Source organism: Scardinius erythrophthalmus, assembly GCF_964197995.2.
Source record: "Scardinius erythrophthalmus genome assembly, chromosome: 7".
Lineage (NCBI taxonomy): Eukaryota > Metazoa > Chordata > Actinopteri > Cypriniformes > Leuciscidae > Scardinius > Scardinius erythrophthalmus.
The window spans coordinates 45,406,602-45,430,560 of record NC_138227.1 but is presented as its reverse complement, the minus strand read 5'-3'; the positions used below and the strand labels follow the sequence as shown (position 1 = coordinate 45,430,560).

The 23,959-nt window shown below is 40.3% G+C and overlaps 2 protein-coding genes across 8 annotated transcripts in view; one reads left to right on the top strand and one right to left on the bottom strand.

Annotated features, from left to right (window-relative positions):
• Positions 1 to 17,779, top strand: part of LOC308694261 (NACHT, LRR and PYD domains-containing protein 1a allele 5) — a 37,357-nt gene extending 19,578 nt beyond the window's left edge. For 5 of the 6 annotated variants that reach the window (XM_081371717.1, XM_081371718.1, XM_081371715.1 and 2 more), the window contains 6 exons: positions 10,057 to 10,200; positions 10,285 to 10,420; positions 11,050 to 11,097; positions 12,776 to 12,856; positions 12,931 to 13,218; positions 17,045 to 17,742. In XM_081371717.1, the coding sequence (XP_081227843.1) occupies positions 10,057 to 10,200; positions 10,285 to 10,420; positions 11,050 to 11,097; positions 12,776 to 12,856; positions 12,931 to 13,218; positions 17,045 to 17,067 (720 nt within the window). In that variant the 3' untranslated portion in view covers positions 17,068 to 17,742. Of the gene's footprint in view, positions 1 to 10,056; positions 10,201 to 10,284; positions 10,421 to 11,049; positions 11,098 to 12,775; positions 12,857 to 12,930; positions 13,219 to 17,044 lie in introns of all 6 variants that reach the window. The other variant, XM_081371714.1, reaches the window with a different exon arrangement.
• Positions 17,780 to 17,814: 35 nt separating this feature from the next.
• il12a (interleukin 12a) lies at positions 17,815 to 23,822 on the bottom strand. 2 transcript variants are annotated; one of them, XM_081370714.1, is made up of 7 exons: positions 21,947 to 23,822; positions 21,714 to 21,838; positions 19,740 to 19,856; positions 19,266 to 19,307; positions 19,055 to 19,177; positions 18,841 to 18,885; positions 17,815 to 18,045 (listed from the first exon to the last, which is right to left on the bottom strand). In XM_081370714.1, exons 1-7 carry the CDS (start codon positions 21,954 to 21,956, stop codon positions 17,911 to 17,913), a joined length of 597 nt encoding a protein of 198 aa, XP_081226840.1. In that variant the 5' UTR covers positions 21,957 to 23,822; the 3' UTR covers positions 17,815 to 17,910. The 2 variants fall into 2 exon arrangements, with proteins under 2 accessions (XP_081226840.1, XP_081226841.1); XM_081370715.1 differs by having other exon boundaries at positions 17,815 to 18,042.
• Between the last annotated feature and the right edge of the window lie 137 nt (positions 23,823 to 23,959).

The following is a 23,959-nucleotide window of genomic DNA, read 5'->3' as shown; positions in this document are numbered from 1 at the left end:
TCATGTGTAATAGTTTCATCATCTGATAAATAATCCCTGGCCGGATTTCAGCATCATGCTTTCAGTTTTCACAGTATCTGACACTTCCCATGACTACAACGTAGAGCTTGAATGAAAATCATGGAACGTCTTTCTAAATTATTTTAATACGAGGGAAGAACAAAACACTAAACTTAAGGCAAACTACAGTTACTGGTTTTATTTTACTATGCACAAATGCCTAGAATGCAAAGTTCTCTCTTGGTTTTGCTTGTGTTCAGAATTTCTTTGATTGACAGTCTGGCCAAAAATTATGTCCACTTAATTTGACAAATAAAGCAGTTGACTCCAAGCATAACTACGCAATATTGTTACAAAATATTGAAGACATTTTTAATCATATGTGAATGAAGAGTTAAGATGTCAGTTTTCCTAGGCTGGACATCACTTTTGGCCACAATTTGTGTCACAATTTAAGGAATGCTCATTTTTTATAGGTAGAAAACATCTCAAGTTGTGAGTGCAACCCAGTTCGCTGAGAAAGGGAACGAAACGCTGCATCTTGGTGTTCATGCTCTGGGGTGCCAGTGTCTGAAGCACATGCAAACACATGCCAGTGTTCATTGGCTGACAGAGAGCCCATGAATATTAAAGGGCTCTAAGTCACACGGTATACACTCTTTTGTTTGAAGGAGAAGTGCAGGTGTGCCCTGAATCATGGCAACGAGAGACAGCACCTCATTCCCCTTCTCAGGGAACAGGGTTGCATTTGCAATCTGAGACGTTCCCTTTCAAAGTGGAACTCCAACTTTGCGTCTTGGTGTTGATGCTTTGGGGAATGCAATACCCACTATGCCATGCTGAAGGAAATTCCTGGCTTACTAGGCTGTATGCATGCACAAACAGAGTGGGCATAGCACTTAAAAACTCTACGGATCCAACAGAAAAAGCATCCTATGCCACTTGTGCAAGAGATGCACAGAGGCCCTGCTCGCTAAATCCAGTATCCACAAGTCAAGTCAAGTCACCTTTATTTATATAGCGCTTTTTACAATACAGATTATTTCAAAGCAGCTTTACAGAGATAACAGGAAAATAATGCAAAAAAATTCATTTCTAGAAGAAAATAGCATCACAGTCCAGCTTAAGTAGGTTCAGTTATGGTTCATTTTTGTTGTAAAAAAGTTATTAATTTAGTTCACATGTATATATATATATAGGCAGATCAATAATATTGTTGAATATTAAATGAAATGTCCCCAACTAAGCAAGCCAAAAGCCAAAGGGGAAAAAGGCGACAGTGGCGAGGAACCAAAACTCCATCAGTGACAGAATGGAGAAAATTTACCTTGGGAGAACCCAGACTCAGTCGCTCAGTTCTCCTCTGGCCAACGAACGAACAGTGTATGCTTATGATTCAGGCAGCATTACAGGTCAGAAGTCAGATCAGTATCAGAAAATTCAGAATATTATCCAGTTGCATCTGGTTTAAGATCAGAGTCACGCCAGTATGGAGACGGGTTTGTTGAGGATCAGTGCTGATGGCTGTCGTGTCGATGAGGCCTTCGATGAGAGTCTAGTTGACACAACCTCTGATGACACTTCAGAGATGCATTGTGGTCGTGTCTAGGCGCAAGTCCTCCATCTCATCTGGATACGGCTCAGATCCGGCTGACTACATCATGTGTTGTGGTCGTGTCTAGGCGCAGGTCCAGCATCTGATCTGGATACGGCCAGACACCAAGGGAATATTCTCCATAACTTCTGACCTCAGATGAGGGAAGTCCAGGTTTAGACAGCCCCATTCTGGCCACCAGACAGCTAAAACCACAGGAGCAAAGCTATAAGGGGAATACACAACACAGCATCAGCTAAGCTATGCTAGGCCTGAGAGGCTCATAGGGAACAGTTTACCAAAGCATGCGAGGCCAAACCTAGCAGTCAGTACCTATAGCTACAACTTAGTATCACCACTATCCAAGGGGGAGCATATGTCCCAACCACAACAAAATCATAGATCAAGGAGGTAATGCCACCATGGACCAGGCTCTCTACCCCAAGGGAATCTTAGGGGAACTTAAGCCCTACTTAAAACCCCAATAACAAAAAGTGGCACCTACGGTAATGGGTGCGATCCACCCATAATCCTTATTTCCAAGCTCATACCCTGGCTAAGGTGAAGAGCACTCTAGAGACCAGTGTGGCTAGCGATCTCCAGCGCTAAGCCAAGAAATAAAAAGGAGGTGATTACCTCTACTTTTCCATGAATCTCACTAAGAAGCTCCCTTATCTGCATATGCCAACCCTAAGGAGGTACTCGTTTAAACGGGATGTTTTATCCCTAATTAAAATTCCAAATAAATAAGGGCAGAAAAGATAAAAGAGAAGATATTTTCACTATTTTCTTCATTAGCTCTACCATGAGAAAGAGTTCAGGATGACAACAGTGGTCCATCTGTCCTGCCAGTCCACTCTCCAGTCAGGTGGAGGGGGTGGGATGTCCTCGGATATACAACCGTACTCCAACACACCAACTGAAAGTTTCTTGCTGAATATGAGAATGCGCCAGCATGCACTACATAATGAATGTAATAGTGAGACGAGTGACTGAGAGAGTGGACTCCTCTAGCTCAACACCTCCAGCTATGCTGCAGGAATGGCCGGATGAAAGCGAGGGTTGCATCATCTCACCACGACCAACACATTCTCCATTCTCTGGACCTTAACCCCAGAGGAGCATGCTGAACAACAGCATTGCTCTGGACCAGATAAGATCGCATCATCTCACAGCGACTCGCGCTGTTAAGGTTAGTCATTATGTTATGCACGCTGGCGCATTCGCTGTCAACGTTGGTCAAAACTCTGTGCCTAAGCTCTGGCAAAGCATAATTAACCATGGTTTCTCATAGAGAAGTGAGCAAGCAATCTGTGTCTGCTCTACTCTCCAAGCCTATTAAACTGGAGAGGGTGATAGAGCTGTGTGCAACTTTGTCCACCTCTTTAACCTCCCCATAGGAGAACTCCCGCAGGTCCATGAAGGCGTAAGCTCGGTTGGGGGAGCCTAGAGCAAGAGAGAAATGTTTTCTCTATCTCTGCTAAATATTACTCCTTCAACTCTCACAGACCCCCAGAGTAGGATATATGTCCTGAAAGCTGCTGACTGAGACCCTGGCTCTGTAATCTTCTCCATGACCACTTTACCGGCAGACTGAAAAGGCCAGAGTGTGAGATCAGAGCATTAAGGAGAACATTTTTATCTTTCTCCTTATCACAGATGCATCTCCCTGGCAACTATAGCAAGCAACTCTTAAAGGAATAGTTCACTTTCAAAAACATTTTTTGCTGATAATTTACTCACCCCGATGTCATCCAAGATATCCATGTCTTTCTTTCTTCAGTCGAAAAAAATTTTTCGAGGAAGGTTTTTGAGGAAAACATTCCTGGATTTTTCTACACAGAATGGACTTCAATGGCAACCAACTATACCAATGTTCAAAGAAGGTTCAAATGTCCGTCTCAATGCAGCTTCAAAGTCTCGACACGATCCCAGTCGAGAAATAAGAGTCCTCCGCCAGGTTGCCTTTGGCTTGCTCAGTTGGGGATATTTAATTTAATTAATCAATCAACGATACTATTGATCAGCATTACCAAACGTAGACGTTCCACTAGAAACAAACATTGATGTATTGTTCTAATTTATTGCTGTGAAGCTGCTTTGATACAGCCTGTGTTGTGAAAAGCGCTATATAAATAAACTTGACTTGACTTGACTTATCTCGCGAAACAATCGGCCATTTAAAATATATATATATATATATTTGTATACTTTATATATAAACCACAAAGGCCCGTCTTGTACCATCTCTTACCCCTTTTCCACCAAGGCAGAGCTGGTGCTGGTTCGGAGCCAGAGCCTAGTTTCAAATCGGTTCTTTGTTTTTCCACCGCCAAAGCACCAGCTCCGAACCAGTAAAACTGGTTCTTAAGTAGCACCAAATCATTGCAGGGTCTAAAACGGAGCCAAGAAAGAACCGCTTGCGTCAGGGGCTGGGGGCGGGGTTACCGTGACCAACAAGACGAATAGAAACTTGTGACCGCCATTTTTAAATAGCAGCTAGTCGAGCTAATAGCAGCTCGATTATAATATCCGTCTATGTAAGTTACGGCGAGCTGCACGAACGCGTTGGATTCCGATGTATTTTTGCAAATCCATGAGCATCCATAGTATTACAACGTCCGTTATTGTTGATGGCTTGTTCGAGATGCATCGGAGCGGCAGGGACCGATCGGAGTTGCAGGGTGTTTGAAGAGCACACGACTCCTTGTGCTTTTAGATCGCTATCGCAGTGCTTTGATGTCACGCGGCGATCGATCTGCGAGAAGCCGATGCATCTCGAACAAGCCTGGCGTGTTTGTGTTTGGCGCTACCGCACTAGCGGTTGCTGGGCAACATGAGACGTATACAGTGACGTAAGATCTGGCTCTGTTGTGGCTCTCTAGCCGGTGGAAAGGCAAACCGGTTCTAGTAAGCTCGTCAGTCGAACCAACTCTGAACCAGCTCTGGCTCTGGCTCTGAACCAGCACCCGGTTCTTGTTGGTGGAAAAGGGGTATCTGAGACGTATGTCACGTTGGAAAGGTCACAAAAAAAATTTAATACAAATAATAATAATAATAAATTAAAACAAAGATGTCGGACGATTTTGAAGTTGGAGGAGAAAATGAGATGACATTTTCGCCCTTCCCTACCTTTCTGAACCGGAGTACACAGACAAATAACTTAGATAGATGACGTGACGCGTGACCTTTCCAACGTGATGACGCAATGCGTGGCGCATCTCAGAGATGGTACAAAACAAGCATTTGTGGTTAAAAAGTATATATACAGTATATATAGATTTTTTTTTAGAAAATGGCTGATTGTTTCGCGAGATAAGACTCTTATTTCTCGACTGGGATCGTGTCGAGACTTTGAATCTGCACTGAGACGGACATTTGAACCTTCTTTGAACATTGGAATAGTTGGTTGCCATTGAAGTCCATTCTGTGTAGAAAAATCCTGGAATGTTTTCCTCAAAAACCTTAATTTCTTTTCGAATGAAGATAGATGGATATCTTGGATGACATCGGGGATGAGTAAATTATCAGCAAAAATTGTTTTTTAAAGTGAACTAATCCTTTAAACCGGGGCATCCTCACAAATCACTGCTCGCATAGCCTCTCTACACGCATATAGTTTGACTACATGGGAGACACTATACGAGCTGCATACAGATTCCTTCATGATCTCGACACCTCAATTTGGAGATCTAGGAGGAATAAAAAGGCTCACAGACTTCTCTGCAGGACAGCGGAGGAGGCGGATTATAAATCATACCCGCCTCAACTCTCTCTCTGTATCCAAATCCTCAAAACTAGACACGCCATATTATTATGCTCTCCGCCAGGTCGGAAGTGCCCACAGAGCGGATCTCCCAAAAAACAGCTTGAGAGCAATGATGTTTGCTGATTCTTCCAATCCGAGTTAGAGATTTCTTAGAGCAAGCTTCCGAAAACAAAAAATGGGATTTGAGAGCAATAGAGCCATTAGGAGAAGTCAAGAAGGAGAAAAACTCCCATCAGACTCCTCCGCTCCACCTACAATACTCACGATTGCCTCGGCAGCCGTGGGACCCGAACCATGAGGTGCAGACGCTCAACTCTCATCTTTCAGGAGAGAATCAAGCATGGGTGGAGATTATCACAGTGAATGCATTCAGCTCCCTCGAGAGCAGAACACGTTCCTTGCAAATGCTTGAGTCTCATCGCTATAAGAAAGTCAAGCAAGAACAGAGCTTCCTTTTGCAAATGCATTGCCATGAGTGCCTCCAACTCCCTCGAGAGACAAAAGTGCTCAGTGCAAATGCTAGATTTATCCCCCAAGAGAGAATCAATCAAGAACAAAAGCTTGAAAGCATCACAATGAACACATCTATCCAACAGATTCTCATCTTACATGCGCATACAAACAAAACGGATCCGGCACATGAAAGAAAGTTCAGTTTGGTGCCTGCACACTGTTCATTTCAGTTGAATAGTTATTGGGCCCTATCTTGCACCCAGCGCAACTGACTTTGTCCACCGACGCATGTATCATTCCTATTTTGCACCCGCGCACAGCGGACTTTTCCCTCCACAGACGCACGTCAGTAAATTAGGGAATGAACTTGCGCTCCCGGGGGCGGTTCAGTGAAAAGAGGAGGCGTGTTCCGGCGCAAACGTTCCCTGGTGCTATTTTGCAGTTTCAGAAAACAATTCCTCCACAGACCAGGAGAAACCTCGTCTAAAGTCAGTGGCGCGTTATTCAGATGCTATTTTAAGGGCGCATGCTTGGCCATAATGTACTTTGCTTCTCTCATCTACACATATGCAGCCGTTCTCATTTTTAGAAAATCATACATTATTACAAGGAAAAATATTCCACACGAGGGAAATCATTGTAGTGTCCATGAAGATGTGGAAAAATAGGCATAAATCTAGCTTACACATTTACCCAAATGATCATACGCCTGTTTAACCGAAGCTAATTTGGGTGTGTTTCTCCATCCCCAATGTCACTTCTCTGTGTTTTACGGCCCTGACGAGAACGTCGGTCTCCTCGGCTGTGATCCGCTCCTGGCAAATCCGCCGTTATAATAGCAATCCGCCATGGACCAAGCGCGCCTGCTCTTAAAGGGAATGTGAGATGACGCTCTGATTAGTTTATTTCACATTACGCCCAAACCACACCTATGAATAATGAAGCGACTTCAGACCAACACATTTTAGATTTGCGTCGAAGAGTCATTTATCCCGCCGGGAAAATAGCAACAGCGCCCGAGATCTGCCCACAAAGTTACTTGCATTTCGCGCTTGATACTTGCGTTTCAGATCGTTAAAATAGAGCCCATTGTGTTTATCTTTAATAATTTTTTAACTTTATATGAGTTAGGATGGTAGTTTTTGTTGTGGAATAAATTGAAATTGAGAATTGTGAAACATCATAGGTATCTAACATTTGGGTGATCACAATACAAGGTTACATGGGTAAAAAACAATGAAAACAATAACTATTGTATTTTATTTATTTATTTATGTGTCAGGACAAGAGAAAATTTTGGCAGGGTAAGTAAACATGAACCACTAGAAAATTAAAAAAAGCCCAGATGTTTCTGTAAAGACTATTACAGTAGTTATAAATATCAGGTTGTCACTTAATTAGCTGATTCTGAGGTCAAGAACGCATTTCATATTAAAGGTTTATTTAACATACCCTGGTCATGGAAAGTGTCATCTTTACAGTAAAATCTGTGAGCTGCACTTGATGATAAATATCACTCAAAAAATGACTCGAATGACTGTTTTTGGACAGAAGAAATTACAGCACCTGACTCAGAGCTAAATTTCCAGGTTAGGTACTCACCAATGTGGCCCAGGCCAAAACTTTTGAATGGACCAGATGTTCCTGAAATGCTTACTAAATGTCATTAATTAACATTCCCTGATGTGTGTCTTTGCGGAGGGGTTTCTCTCTGTCTTTGCTGTGGTTTTAATCATCAAATTCACACGTGAAACAACTTCCTGTGGTCTGTGCACCCACAGAGCGGTTTCAGTTTCAGTCAGTCAAAAGAGCTTTGCTTGACCTTCAAGGAAAAGTTCAGCAAGAACTGAAAATTCATTTAGTCATTTACAGGACTCACCCGAATGAATATGACTTTCTTTCTTCTAAGAATATCCAGGTGTCCTGGCCTGTTCATTTCATAAAAGCAAATGGGGACTGGGTCAGTCAAGCTCAAAAGCACAAAAAAAGCTTCATAAAGTATTATGAAAAGTCACTTTACTTCAGTTTTGTTCTGATTTTAGAGGCCTTTTCCACAAAGTATAGTAATCAAAAGGGATGTCCAGCCTATGGAATTTCAAATATTATAGAAAAAAAAAAAAAGATTTTGTAAGCATGTTGCATAGTTATGCTTTGAGTAAATAGTTTTTTGTGTGTGTGTGTGTGTGTGTGTGTGATAATGAAATGAAACATACCCGCCCCCCCCCCCCCCCCAATTTTTTTTTCACGCTTTCATACAAAGAAATTATGCAAATGATATTAACATTTGCAAAAACAAGAGAGAACCAATGTTAACATTAGGTATCTACCTTAGTTAACATGAACAAAGAATGAAAAAGGCTCCTACAGCATTTATTAATCATAATTAATATTGATTTCAACATTTACTTATACATTATCAAAATCAAAGGTTGTATTTGTTAACATTACTTAATACACAGTGAACTAACATGAACAAACAATGAACAGCTGTTTTTATTTACTAACATTAATAAAGATTAATAAATACAGTAACACATGTATTGCTCATTGTTAGTTCATGTTAGTTAATGCATTAACTAATGTTAACTAATTAACCTTTTTAGTTACCGAAAAATGTATAACTGATTGTGTACAGTATGCTTTTTCTTGTGAGCTTTTTGGTTTTCTATTCATTTTTATTTTTTTTGCATAGTAAAATAAAACCTGTATCTGCAGTTAACCTTTTTTACTAAATAATTAAGTCAGATAAATACCTTAAACTAGTTAAGTGTTTTGTTCTTCCCTAATGTTTAAAATATTAAAATAATTCTCCTCATATTTTGATGGTTTAATCGAACTTGTAGGGTCTTTAAAAACAGGTATCCCCACTTTTGGCCTGACACAAAGAATAAAAAACGATATGACCAAATTCCTAGTAAGATGGATGAGTGCCTATCAATAAATACTTATGTGTACTAATAGTAAAAGCTTAATCACTCGGTTGAGATCCACAGTCCACTCAGATGGCAGAGCGCATCGTTTCTGTCCGGTTAAAACACCTCCTTAAATCATTCATTTGTCAAGATCACTCTTTTTCTCTTAAAAAAATATTCTAAAAGTAATGGAAAATAACATATACAACAAACAGAATCCTATCAATCCACATCGCAATATTTTAATTGGGTTGTTGATTTTCATTATCTCGGCTGGAACGTTCGATTGGTATCTCATGAACATTACTCAAATGGTTCCAGTCTTTCTCATCCAACAGGAGTTTTTCTGTTAGGTTAGGTACTCACCTCAGTTGTGGGGTACCCCAGGGGTCGATTCTGGCACCCCTACTATTCTCATTGTACATGCTACCCCTAGGTTCAATTATCAGTAGATTTGGTGTGTTATGCGGATGACACCCACCTCTACATACCTATAAAACATAAAGATAACTCTGCATATAAGAGATTACAAGACTCTCTTCACAAACTCAAGCTGTGGCTCACTAACAATTTCATGTTGCTTAATGATGATAAAACCCGAATTATCCAATTTGGTCCAAATACACCTTACCTCTGACGTTTAAAACGTAGGATTTTATCTCGACGGTAGTCTCAAATTGATCAAACAAATCGATGCCACAGTCAACACCTACGCCGGGAAACAGGGATAGCTTTGAAACAGTCATTCACGCTTTTATTTCAGCACGACTCGACTACTGTAACCCATTATATGTCGGGTTACCTCTCTCTTCCATCTCTCGTCTCCAAATGGTCTGAAACGAGATCACATCACCCCCAATCCTACGTTCTCTCCATTGGTATAAGAATGTGCTCTATTTGATTCGATTTAATTTGATTTGATACATGTTTTTAATCAGACAGAAACAAAATATTGATTACAACAATATTTAAAACATTAAATAAAACTGCATTGCTCAATCGTGGATCAAACACAAACTTAGGGCAAACCCTAATGTCAAGTCAGCTTTATTTCTGAAACGATTGTTTCAAAGCAGCTTTACAGTGATAAACCGGAAAATAGTGTTACTGTTGAACAATGAGCTATAAGCAGCTCTACGACGACAATAGACAACGCAGTTAAATGTTGATTCAGTTCAGTTCAATAACAGCGACCAAGAATGTATTTAGCAAGAATCATCATACGGCAGAAACCTTGTTGTATTTGTTTGGCTTGGTCAAAATGTGACCGATCCTGTAACCCTGAGATTGTTGAAGGTGTCGTATGTAAAAGACTGTCATTGCTGCAGGACATCAGGAGGGCCGTCCGGCGGGCCAACAACTGTAAGAACAACAAGAAGTATATCCATGTAGACAAGCCGCCCACGTGCATGCTGGAGGAGAACAGAAAGTACCGTCTGGTCAGCGAGCCCATGGGTCACATCACACCCGAGGTAAGGGGAAGGGTAGGCCGGTGATCCCAGCACACTCAGCAGCGCAGGCTTTGAGGAGAGGTGTGTGTGTGTGTGTGTGTGCAGGACATGCTCTTCACACCTGTCATCGTAGAGGTGAAAGGATACTTCGAGGTCTTCTTTGAGGAGAGTCCTCCTTTCAAACTGTCCTTGACAGACGCCGACTCGGGACAAACCGTGTGGACCGCGACCATCAGAGAGGGTACGGCTTCAGGAACACACACACACACACACACACACACACACACACACACACACACACACCAGTGGCTCTTTTCACACAGACGGAGACATTGCTGCCAAAATGTCTTTAATAACAGAAATCATATTTTCCCACCTCAAGCCTGAAGCACCAGGCCAAACCTCCCCAATACTCAACCAGTTTAATGTTACGTGTTAAACTCTCCGCTAAACTGTGACATTATTCACCCCTATAACAGCAAGTTTAGAATGAGGACACAAAGTCTGGTAGTATCCCTCAGTGCCTTATGATAAATCCTTTGCAGAAATGACTGATTACAGCCTCAACACATGATGTTACGGACAATGCAATCATGATGCCACACTGCTAAAGACTTACTTTTGTGTCAACCACGTAGTCAAAGGTATTATTTTCATGTGTCTCCCTTAAATATGAAGTCAGAAAGATGCTATTATGTCAAACGAGGGAAACATGACAGGGATGAACAGAGCACAGGTACAAAGATGAATTCTGTATTTGCTCAGATAAAAAAATGTGTTGTATTCTACAGTAAACCTCCTGAGAATGACCCTTGACCCCTGTGTGTGTGACTGTAAAGAAGACTAAATCTTATATTAAATCTTTTACAGGAGACTGTGTACATCATCTAGACGAAAACCCCAGAAAGCCAGTTAAAGGTAAGGCGTGTGAACGTGTGTTTTTAGCACTTTTGGTTCCATCGTCCTGGAGTCCGTGGGTTATTTGAATGGGTTTTTGGTTAAATCCTTGAAATAAGGTCTGTGGGAAATACATTTTGGGCCCTATTTTTACGATCTAAGCTCATGGTCTAAAGTGCACAGAGCAAGTTCACTCAGGGCGAGTCCGAATCCGCTTTTGCTAGTTTAACGACAGGAAAAATGGTCGGCGCTCCCGGCGCATAATCTAACAGGACTGTCCCTATTCTCTTAATGAGTAATGGGTGTGTTTTGGGATTGACGTGTGTTAAACCAATCAGAGTCTCATCTCCCATTCCCTATAAATGCCAGTTGCGCTCACGCCATGGCAGATTCGCTATTTACATGACGGAATTAGATAGTGGAAAGACCGAACGCGTCTCCAGAGCTCAAACGGATCCGCTCGTGCGCGAGGTAAAAGTGCGCAAACAGACCATCTACAGGACAAGCCGGATTCACCATATCTTTATGTACACAATAATAATCTTTTACATTGTGATCCTTTTATTTTAAATATTTGGCATGTTTGTGTGCTGCTGTGCGTCCCTGTGTGTGTAATAAGCAGAGTGTACACGCGTTGTGGACCCGCCTATAGGCGCACATTACTAACGCGCTCTTTAACTAACAAAAACATATTGCGCCATTGACTTTAGAGCAGGTTTCAGTCGGTCAATGGCTCAGTCTATTTCAGTTCCTCAAAATAGTAGCGCTCCAACAATGTGCCTGAACACACCTCGTTTTCAGACCAGCAGCCTATGGGTGAACAAATGGGTGCAAATGCATTTGCTATTTAAACAACGTGGCACAGGATGTGAAAAATGAAAACTGCGTCGGGCTGAAACTAACAAAACACACTTGTGTCGCGCTTGGCGCTGCATTGCTTCGGGTGTGAGATAGGGCCCTTAATGTCATCAGGCTAAACAGGAAAACTCATCTACTCACTAGTCTGCTTTTACAGCCCTGTTGTGTTTATATTTGCACTCTATCAAACTTTTCAAACAGGGATAAAATTAAAGACTGAAAGAGTTGTTGAACTCTTTCCCTGCCATTGACAAAAAGTTTTCACTGTTATATGGTAGGCGGGGCGCTAGTACACATCTAATGAAAGAGTATTGAATCAGGAGAAGAAGCAAGCGACATCATATGTAATCATATGCGTGTGTAAAATAACGCGATCATCAACATAAAACAACATATAAATCTAAACTGCCTAAAGTTACTGAATGAAATGTCGACTCAGGACTGAAGCTTTGAGGTGTTGATGGACTCGATCTAAAACATCTGTGTTTCATCATCTCTGAATCTGATCCACATGCAGTCTTTGACAAAAACATCATTTTCTCGTCTTTTTGCTCAAAATGTTGCTTTTTTTTAATGAAACTTATCCACATTCAAGTGTTGATAATAAAAGAATGCATGAAGCTAGAATGAAATGTTATTGTTTTGTTTAAAAGCGGAGGCTCTGTTCTTTTGATATATTGCATGTTCAGATATTCATACAACAAAATTATTCTGGGGGCCATAAACATTTTGTGAAAATGGTTGAAAACACTGGCTGGCAACTTTTTTGTTTAAAACCACAGGTGTGGAAAGAGTTGTTGGGGAATATGCAGTCAGTATTTCGTGTTCTCGCCCTCTTTAGGCCGGAAGAGACCCATCAGCACGTCAGACGAGGATCTCTGCAACAAGCCCAATAAGAAAGCTCGTGGCATCGACGAGTCCGGTAGGTGGCAGACGCGACTCTCCTCACAGTGTCAGTGCTGCTGTGTGTTGACCGGCGCTCCGCTGTGTGTCCAGACTGTGCCGGGACGGCCCCGGCCCCGGGCCTGACGGACCAGCAGCTGATGCAGGTGGCCAAGCGCATGGGCAGGGAGTGGAAGATCGTGGCCATCGCCTACCTGGGCCTCAGCAAGCAAGACCTGGAGGAGATGGAGTCCGCGGAGGAGGACGTGACCATGCAGAAGTTCAACATGCTGGAGCGCTGGAGGAGACGGCAGCCCAAGGGGAGCGCCGGGATTCAGGAACTACTCAAGAGTCTGAAGGACAACGATGACGTGCCTAACGAGGTCATCGCTGTGCTGGACGGTGGGTAACGGGATCTCCTGTGTTTCAGTGTGGAACCACACAGACAGCAACATAGTGTCGGCCCACATCCGGTACACATGGATTCCACTCGGCTCAGATGTGGGCCGGATCTGAGCCGACACTATCAGGGTTGCCAACTCTCACGCATCTGGCGTGACAGTCACGCATTCAGCCTCAATCTCACGCTCTCACGCTTAACAAAGAAATCTCACGCTAAATTAGACATTCTTCTGTGCTGTATTTTTTTTCACTCGTGTGCACTAAATTTCAGAATTACTATAAACAATTCAGGCTCTTAACTACTAGATGGACCACTATTTATGGCGCAAATTAGTTAAAATCTAGAGCGAGCACGCATGCGAGACAGAAACCGTAGCGCGCGTACGGCAGCGTTGAGCATTGTAGCCAATCACTGACATGTCTGTTGAACGCATTGGCCAATCAGAGGCGTTTAAATGAGTCGCTGTCCTGAAGATGTGTTTTGCGCGAGCTCACCGAGTTCTACACTTTCGCAAACCTGTCATTATTATTGCCTATAAACTTAAGATGCAAATAAAAGATTCACTGCAATGTATTTGATATTCTTGATGCTGTTCTGATGCGCTCCATTACGCACCGCTCTGTTTGGTGTTAGGATGCCTAAAAGTTCAGCGGTCTAGCTCTTCAATGTCAGAATGATTAAAGAAGTGAATGAATGCCTGGCAAAATGTAAGTGGAAAACATTTAATATTTGACTGTTTTACAATAGAAATGTTCAACTACCGACAGTATCCGGTGACGCGAATTACTCAACTTTTTTTTATTTATTTACTAAATTTAGCCTTTTTGAATTGAAAATATGCTATAATTTCTTTGATTCATTTAGAGAGAATGCATGCATAATAAAAAATAAAATATTATTTGCAAATAGTTACAATTATTTCACTAATACAATAAGCTTTTTTTTTCTTTATTCCCTTAAATCGCTTTTATAATTAATTCCTTTAAATAAAAATACCCCAAAAAAAATTTGGGTTGGAATACCCCCCCCCCCCCCCCGTTTAAATATATCCCCCCCCCGTTGGAGAAGTCTCACTCCGAGCTAAACTCAAAAGTTGGCAACCCTGCACTATGTTGCTGTCATCGCGGTCAGTGCGACAGGCAGTGTTTAGGGTTTTGAGGTGTTTTATAGGGGTGCAGCGGATCGCAGTTGATCGTGACCCGTACAAATCGGCTGCCCACAGTTCGGCACGCATGTGACTCGCAGACTAACTGCTAAATCTAACCGTCATAGAGTGAAAGTTTTTCATTTGGACGCATTTTGTCTTGCCAAAATTACACATTCAAACAATTTAAAAGCGGAAGAAGAGGCGGAAATCGGGACTCGCGTGTTATCTGTGCGTAGAGAGAGAGAGAGAGAGAGAGAGAGAGAGAGAGACGTGTTTTAGTCGGCGCTCGAACACCGAATTGATTCCCTCTTTCGCATTTCCTTGACCTTGAACGGACACATACACACAAAATTATGTCTAAATACCCGTCTAAATACCCGTCTCGGCAAGTATTCTCTCGGTGTTGTCATAAGTGAACAGTTGAGAAAGAAATATTATATTTATATAAAGAATATACAGATATTTTAAATTCGGCCTATGCATTCGGTCTTAAAGTGGCAGCAGCCTCTAATACTCTTGCTGTTGTCTGTGTAGTTTAGAGAAGACTGTACTCTGGCTCAGTTTGTTATGACAAAGTAGGTATATTGAAGTCCTCGGATGAAGGAACTAAAAAAAGACTTTTGTGTTCATTTGTCCATCCAAACACTGAGCAGATGCCATGCTTCGCTCGTTTGCAAGCCATGATGTCTCTCGAGGAAAAACCAATATCTCGCTCGCTCAGCTCATTCTCTCATGGGCGGGTAAAGCAGAGAAAGGGGAGGTGACCTTTCCCCGTATTGTGACGTATAGGGAAGATTCCAGATTGGCCCGTCTGAGCTTTCACTTTCCTGCAAGGCGGATCAGGATACCCAGGGCTTGGCTTACACCTGTGCCATCCCCGGCCACTGGGGGACCGTAGGCAGGCTAGGGGAACTCCTCACAGATGAGACTCCGATGAGGAAAACCTCACGTGAAATGTTCATGTCATGGGACATTTAATAAAACAACAAAATACAGCTTCAACAAAGATCACACTATATTTAATTTCTACAGTGAACAAATAGTGTTATTTTACATTCAGGCGTAATCATTCATTTCTGTACCGGAATATTACTGTTAGACTGTAACTTTAACTGAACTTCATCAGTTTGGCCAGCAGTGTCTGATGTGGCATAGAGGAGCCTCAGGTGAGCTGTAGTTATCCGAACCGTGCATTTGGTGATCCGCTCCTCCACTGGTGCTTCACGCTGGTGCCGAGGTCATGGAGAGATGCCGAAACACAACTAAAGCACAGGGATGAGGAGAGCGAGTGCGGGAATCAAAGCCACTTCCTCAAATGTGGCCTTCGGTCATGTGACGCCTGTGGGTTTAGTAATCGCTATTCCTGTTTAGTGCAAGACACCACTAGCAGAAACACTGTTGCTTTAGACACTGGACAATTTTGAGATTGTAGGTAACATGTCTTCTTTCATATTTGTGGATTGAAAACATGTTTATTTCATTGCGATTTACCTATTTATTTATTTGTGTCTGTAGATTTCAATTACAATACAGATGCTGAGTTTCTAAGGTTAACATTAGTTCATGTATTAACTAACAATGAGCAATGTACATTTGTTACAGTATTTATTCATCTTGGTTAATGTTAGTTAATAAAAACCCAGCTGTTCATTGTGTGTTCATGTTAGTTCACAGTGCATTAACTAATGTTAACTAATGAACCTTACTGTAAAGTGTTGCCCTTTTTCCCCACAGAAACACTCACACACACCAAACTTTACAGATTTATCCCTAGCTATATTCTGAGGGATTGCTCATATATCATTTCATAGAACATTTTATTCCCAAAAACATGGTGGGTCCCACTTTATATTAAGTGGCTTTAAGTACTATGTACTTACATCAAAAAATAAGTACAATGTACATATTGCGTTCATGTTGTATTGTAAAACTCTTTTGCTGTTATTGAGGTGTGATACGGGTAAGGTTAGGGACAGGTGTGGTGGACTGGGTAGGTTAAGGTGTAAGGGAAGGGTCAACTGTGTAATTACAAATGTAATTACATGCAGGAATTTTTTAAATGTAAGTACAATGTAAAAACATGTAGTTACACAATAAGTACATTGTATCAAATTATTAATTTCAATGTAAGTACATGCAAGTACATAGTACTTGAAGCCACTTAATATAAAGTGGGACCACATGGTGGACATGTTTTTTCTTTTCTGACTGTTTACAGTATTTTCTGAAAAGTCCCTCAGTAAAAACCTTTAACTCTCAACATGTCAGCAAAATCAAATCTTTATCCAGTGTTCAGATTTCTGTTCTGGAAATGTGTCTAACTGCATATTGAATTAGAAATGACCTCATTTGCACATTTAAACACCATTTCAGTAAACTTGTGATACAAAAATAGTTTTACTGTACTGTGATGAATCAGCTAGGGAAGTGTTTGACCTTATTGGCAGTGTCGTCTGAAACACACTCTTCTTCTGTGCTGCTTAAAACGCTTAATGCCTTTGTGAAGTTTCTCGATGAGTGCAGTATTCCCAGAATCATGCCAGTTACAGTTACTCCAGTAAAACAGTGATCATGTTAGATTATGGCGATGATTTGAAAAGCTTCACCTTTGTACAAATGTCAGGAAAAACTAGTATTTGTGTTTACTAATGTTTGGATGTGAATGTGCTGTTTTCCAGAGATGCTACGGAATAACTCATGACGTGTGTGGATCGTCTGAAGCGCTGATGGAGACGGAGATCTGAGATCTGGTGCTAAACTGAGCTCTGCGTCAACTCTACACTGTTTGTGTGCAGATCTTCATTTCTGACAGTTGTTTATATTTTTTTAGATGTTGTACATATTTTAACGTGTCTTCCAGAGGATTGCATGTAGAACTCAGAGTTTGACTTTGTTGAATTATGAACTGTGATCATTTCTGAGAAAACTGGCTCGATGTTCGGATCTCAGGTGCGGATATTATGGACCAATAATGTTGCTGATATCATGATGTTCATGCACAACACACACTTGACCATATGAATATTTCCTCTGTCGTATGAAATGTTGGTTAAATCACCTGTCACACTTTCTCAGGAGAATCGCTTTACTTTGGTGGAGTTTCCTTTACCTTGGGTGAATAAATCATGAAAATGACACCAACAGTGGTTCGGTTATTGATTTAGAGGAGCTACACAGTTATAACTTTTGTCTTTTTTGTGCCACAATGAAAATATGTGGGGCATTTACAGCTTTCTGTGTATTCTTGACTTGAACAACAGTGTTTCGGTCTAGTTTCCACATTTCTCTTCAAGACTTCCTTTACTTACATGCACACAAACACACAAAAGACATTTTTTGTTACACAAATATTTTAATAAATAGTTCATAAATAATGTCATGACTAACATGTCTATGTCAATAAATAATTTATCAAAACGAATAAATAGATTCAATAATACATAAATATTAAATATAAATATATATGGAGATATGAATATGTCATCTAGCTTATGAATTTGAGTGTCATGCAGTAGTTTCCGGTCGGATGCTGTAGTGAACGACATCACTTCCTGTGGTCTCCGGAGCCGATGTACGCGAGCGCTCTGTTCATGGTGATGGCGCGCACGTGGAAGCCCTTCAGTGTTTTACACAGCGACACGCGGTCATCGAAGGGCTCGTCGCTCCACACGTGCCACTGCTAGCAGAGAGAGAGAGAGAGTGTGTTCAGGGCTTCACATTCACACACACACACACACACACACATGCATTAGAGGAGTGACTGTGTCACACGTCACTTTGGCGGGTTGCCTTTCATATATATAATACATTTTTCACTTGTAGTTTTACAAAAGGCATCTGAAGTAATAAACTAAATGCAATGTAGTTTGTCAAAATGACAGGTTTATCCGTACAGAAATATCTGAAACGCTTCCAATACTCATTTCCCACAGAACAGATAGACGACACCAGCGTCTCTCTCTCTCTCTCTCTCTCACACACAAACCCGCCTCCACTCACTCACTCACTCGCTTCATTTGCTCCGGGTGAATATTGCTGCTGTCACAGGGCTGTGTATTGTGCATAATTTACTCCCGCAGGTTTTATGCTCAAACCCGGCGCATGAAGCCGCCTCTCAGGACTAAACTGAGTTGAATTCGTTGCTCATTGCACTTAAACAGTCAAATACACACGAAATGATGTCAAAATGCCGGTCTTGCCGAGGATTCACACGAACACAGTCAAGTTATGTTAAAAGTGAAATAATAAAAAGTTGAGAATGAAAACGCATGTGTATCAGTGTATTGGATCCGTGCATTCGGTCTTAAAGTGACAGCAGCCTAATATTCCTGCGGCCAAATTATGAGATCATTTCAGAAATATCTATATGGCAGTTTTCCCCCCAGGTACTGATGTGTCCAGTGTAAAGCTGAGTGTGCCTGGGAAAGCACTCGCCACAGTGACCGGAGAGCAAGAGTTAAGAGTTGACACTCACCTCAGGAAACTCTCCATCAGCGCCGGCGCCGTTTTCTTTCAAGCACTTCAACACAAGCAGAAGTGTGTGTTATTAGAGTCTTCATCACATACAGATGACAAATCCTTTTACCGGTCAAGATTAAACACTCAGTTGAAACCTCAGGTGTGTTTGGACCAATGTACGCCGCATTATTTCACGAGCAGTGGTGTGTGATATGTGTGGAGATTCTCACCTGCGTGAGTTCAGAGGTGGCCGTCATGACCGGACTCAGATCGCCAGAGTCTCTGGACTTGTAGGAGTTCAGCAGAAGCTCATAGTAGTGCAGATCTCCTGCGATGTTCCTCAAACACTCCGTCTGAGAAGAAAACACCAGCGCATCAGAGACACGACTCACGTTACACACACACACACACGAACCGTGCGAAACACCGCAGCAGACTCACCGCGCTGAAAGAGGAGCTCGTCTGGCCGGAGCAGGACAGGACCTGAGATCAGGAGCGCTTACAGCGTTAATACACCAGTTACACACACACACACACACACACACACACACACACACACACACACACACGCACACGCACACACACTCACACATACACATCAAGGTCGTAACAGACCTGGTCAAGTTGAAACACTATGATCAGATGTACTCTTATGTAATGATGAAGACAGTCTAGCATTAATAAGGAAATGATGCAGTTTTTATGTGGCGAACCTTGAAATTCTCAAATACTGAAATAATTATCTCAAATAATATTGAATATATAAAAATATATATATTTAACTCTTGGCTGAAACTCTTTTTCATGAAGTTGCTGCTGTCATGAGACTCGTGGAAGAGACACGTCTCCAGGTCACTGAGTTCACAAGTAATCAGCTGTGTGTGTGTGTGTGTGTGTGTGTGTGTAAATCCTCACATCATCCGAGGCGCTGGGCTGACAGACAGAGCCGGTCTGAGTGTGAGGAATCATCTGAGCCTCCAGATCAGTGCAGTTAAACCCAGCGAACAGATCCTGATGCTCCATCTTCCCCTTCTGCGCTCAACACACACACACACACACACACACACACAACACGGCAGAACATCAGACACAGTCACAATATCACTGTCTCTGTTCAAAAGTTCTTTAAATTAAACATGTATGCATATATTTCTTCCATATATGTCTTCAATCCTGTTTCCGTAAAATCCCTTGACCAAGTCAACAACACAGTGACATCATCCTCTCAGTGACATCATCATTTCGGAGGGAAAACAGCGAAACAAACATCAGCGTTTTCAACAGAATTCTGGGATGTTGATAACATGAAGAGTTGCTGATTGTTGTCTGACGTTAGCTTGAGTCTGAGCTCCACCAGAGCACATTAATACACACCAGATCAAACACACACACACACACACACACACTGTCATTATTAACAGACACACACTGCATCTGAACAGGGCTCTTCTCCACACTGAAGAACATCTGAGAACTGTTCAGAGATCAGCTCCGAAGAATACAACACTCTTACTTAAAGCCCTCATGTGTGATGCATTATAACAGTGTGTTAAATGCAGTGTATCCCACAGTTATAACACGTTATAATTCTTATCTACACACGTTTAGAGAGTATAATGCATTAAAACACATGACACACACCCAATGTCAGGATCTGCAGATATTATAGCCTCCTGGGACCCAGGAATAGACGTCTGTCTACTGTAAAGAGCACATTCAGGGCTTTCCAGAGACACCAATGTTTCACCATGAAAACCACTTCTCCTTGGTCTTGGACATTTATTTAATGATCAAATGTAGGAAATATGATAATATATTGTAATTAGAATTTAAATCTTTTCAAATTGTATTTCCTAAACCAACATCTCAGGAAATCAAAAAATGTCTTTCTGTTCCAGAACAGAGCGTTGATTTCATAGATGAGGACATCAGGACTTAAATCATGTTTATCAGGCATTCTGGGAGACACAACAAGTGAATATGGAAATAAATTATACATCAATATTCCTATGAAATATTAGATATTATTATTAAAATGTGCCAATTATTACTTCAATTATTACACTTCTTTTTTCATGAAATGTTGCTCCAGGAACACATTAGATACAGTGTATAGATACATTGCATTTAATGGGAATATTAATTTATGGCCATTTTACCCTCATATTGCATAAATTAAAATGGTGTATAAATTCATTCCTTTATATCTTTCATAACATAGTTGAGAATCATCTTTATACAAATTTTGGTTAAAATAAATCCTGAAACCCCCAAATTTATTGGTGATTGAAAAGAAAATCCCATTGTTTTTGCCTGTACATATAATTTCATGTCATTTTATTTTTGAAACAACTGAGTCCTGACGTCCACTACAGAGGACATAAGATAAGAATAAAATATCATTTTTCAAATGTACCATTTGTTTCTTATGCTCTAAACAATGTGATGACATGGAAAAAACTAAATTCAAAAAAACATTTTTTTTCTGGGTCTCAGGAGGATAATGCATTATAACTTTGCTTACAGTTATTTATGAACAGATATAATGCATTATAACTTTGCTTACAGTTATTTATGAACAGATATAATGCATTATAACTTTGCTTACAGTTATTTATGAACAGATATAATGCATTATAACTTTGCTTACAGTTATTTATGAACAGATATAATGCATTATAACTTTGCTTACAGTTATTTATGAACAGATATAATGCATTATAACTTTGCTTACAGTTATTTATGAACAGATATAATGCATTATACATAAGAGCTTTAAGTATAGTCTTTTTTTCTTGGTGTCAAAGAAACTTTTTTTTTTTTTTTTTTTACTATAGTAATGAAACTATGTTTTACCTGAGTGTGCAGATGTCGTGCTGATGAACGTACCTTCTCCATGATGTGTGTGAGGCTGTAGAGCAGAGATCTGGCAGAGCTGGAGCACGGACACGAGTGTGTGTTCAGAGGAACCGGAGAACCCAGCGCAAGCGCCACAACTACACACAGCACAGCGCCTGCGCACACACACACACACACACACACAGCATCAGACACAGCTCACATCACATCACTAATCTCCATCAGTAATGACATTATCTATCAGAGACGTCAGAGCTACTCACAGATCTTCATGGTGTGTGTCGTCAGGTCAGAGTGTGTGTTCTAGTGAGAGTGTGATGGCTTTATACTGTACTCACGGATGATGAGGGGAATCCCTCGGTAATGCTCAATAAAACCCTCTGCTACACACACACACACACACACACACACACACAGAGAGAGAGAGAGAGTTTTTCTTTTGGTTTGTTGTTGTGCTGAAACTGGAATACACACACTTGCACGCATCATCACGGTGACCTCAGCAAACAACTGCATTACACACACTCCTGTTTTCACTTCATTCAAAAGTCACAACCACAAATCCCAACGCCTTCGACACGTCTCATCAATAACTGCACACTTCACACACCAGCAACGGTGTTCTCGTGTTGAGTGTCGTCTCACTCTTCTTCACACTCTTCTTCACACTCTTCTTCACACTCGTGTATTGTGATGTTTTTTCCAGAAATGTGGTGAATTACAGAATTTCTTTTTGTCGCAATAATGTGTAAAAACAGTCATACGTCATATCTCAAATAGAATATGATACATAAATCTACTTGGTCTGTGGGAGTTGACAAATTTCCACCGTGAAACATGATTCATTTACAAGATGGCACATAATTCAGACGCAGGGAGAGAAGCCACTTCTGAAATGACTTCATTTCTGGAAATTATTGTCACTGAAATGTTTGTGGATGAAAAAACAAAACAAATGTACAGTAAATAACGTCTGAACGGTCCAAAACGTGATGTGAAAGTCAGTGTTTAATGGTGTTAACAGTGAATCGATAACACTTTACTATGAGGATCATTAGTTAAATACATTAGTTAGCGTGAACTAATAATGAACAGCACGTATACAGCATTTATTAATCTCTGTTAATGTTCATTTCAACATTTACTAATATTGTATTAAAATCTTGGGTTACACTTTATTTGTGTCATTGTTACATGTAGTTACTATAGTAATAACAGTAAATTATGCATAATTACATGTAACTAACCCTAAACCAAATCCTAATCCTATAGTAAATACATATAGTTAATTAATATTACTCAGTACTTAAATCTATAATTACACTGTAACAACGACACCTTAAAATAAAGTGTAACCCAAGATTTGTATAAAATATTAGTAAATGTTGAAATGAACATTAACAAAGATTAATAAATGCTGTATACGTGCTGTTCATTATTAGTTATAGTAGCTAACTAAAGGGTAACACTTTATAATAACTGCACGCTATTAATCATTAATCATCAATTCATCATTTATAAAGCATTAATAGACATTAATAAGCAGTTTATAAATACAGCTATAAATGCTTTATTCTTGATTTATAAGCATATCTATAATGTGTTTAATAATTGTATTTTCATACTTTATTAATGATCAATTTATCATTTCTAAATGAAGTATTGCATTATTTACAAACCGGTTGTTTAGGAGTTGTCAAGTTAGTGTAAGTAAATTATTAATAAACTGTTTAAACAAATATTATTATTCAGACATATAGTAATAGTTATTAGTGTGTTAATAAATGCTTTATGAACATGTATTTCTACTGTTATTCAGGGTTAACTCAGGTAGTTATAAAGCATTTAGTAGTGGTCAGTGAACTATGTTTGTGAGCTCATCTAAAGTGAGGACTAGTTATTCCTTGTAAAGCGTTTATAAAGGAGATTTACATTTACTCACACTTTCTAAGTGATCTTATGAACCAATGACAACACCTAGTTTGTAAATAATGGTAAATAATGTAACTGGTTTGTAAATAATGCAATACTTCATTTAGAAATGATAAATTGATCAAGTATGAAAATACAATTATTAAACACAGATATGCTTATAAATCAAGAATAAAGCATTTATAGCTGAATTTACAAACCACTTATTAATGTCTATTAACGCTTTATAAATGATGAATTAACTGTTTACTAATGCTTGATTAATAGCGTGCAGTTATTATAAAGTTACCTTTATCAGTTTTATTCTAAATCATTAATCATAAATCATAAAGACGATCCAGCAC

Excerpts from the sequence above, each read along its gene's own strand:
- il12a (XM_081370714.1), bottom strand. Across the intron at positions 19,178-19,265 it reads CGAGCTCCTCTTTCAGCGCG|ACGGAGTGTTTGAGGAACAT; the intron begins GTGAGTCTGCTG and ends TTTTCTTCTCAG. Across the intron at positions 18,886-19,054 it reads CCACCTCTGAACTCACGCAG|TGCTTGAAAGAAAACGGCGC; the intron begins GTGAGAATCTCC and ends CTTGTGTTGAAG.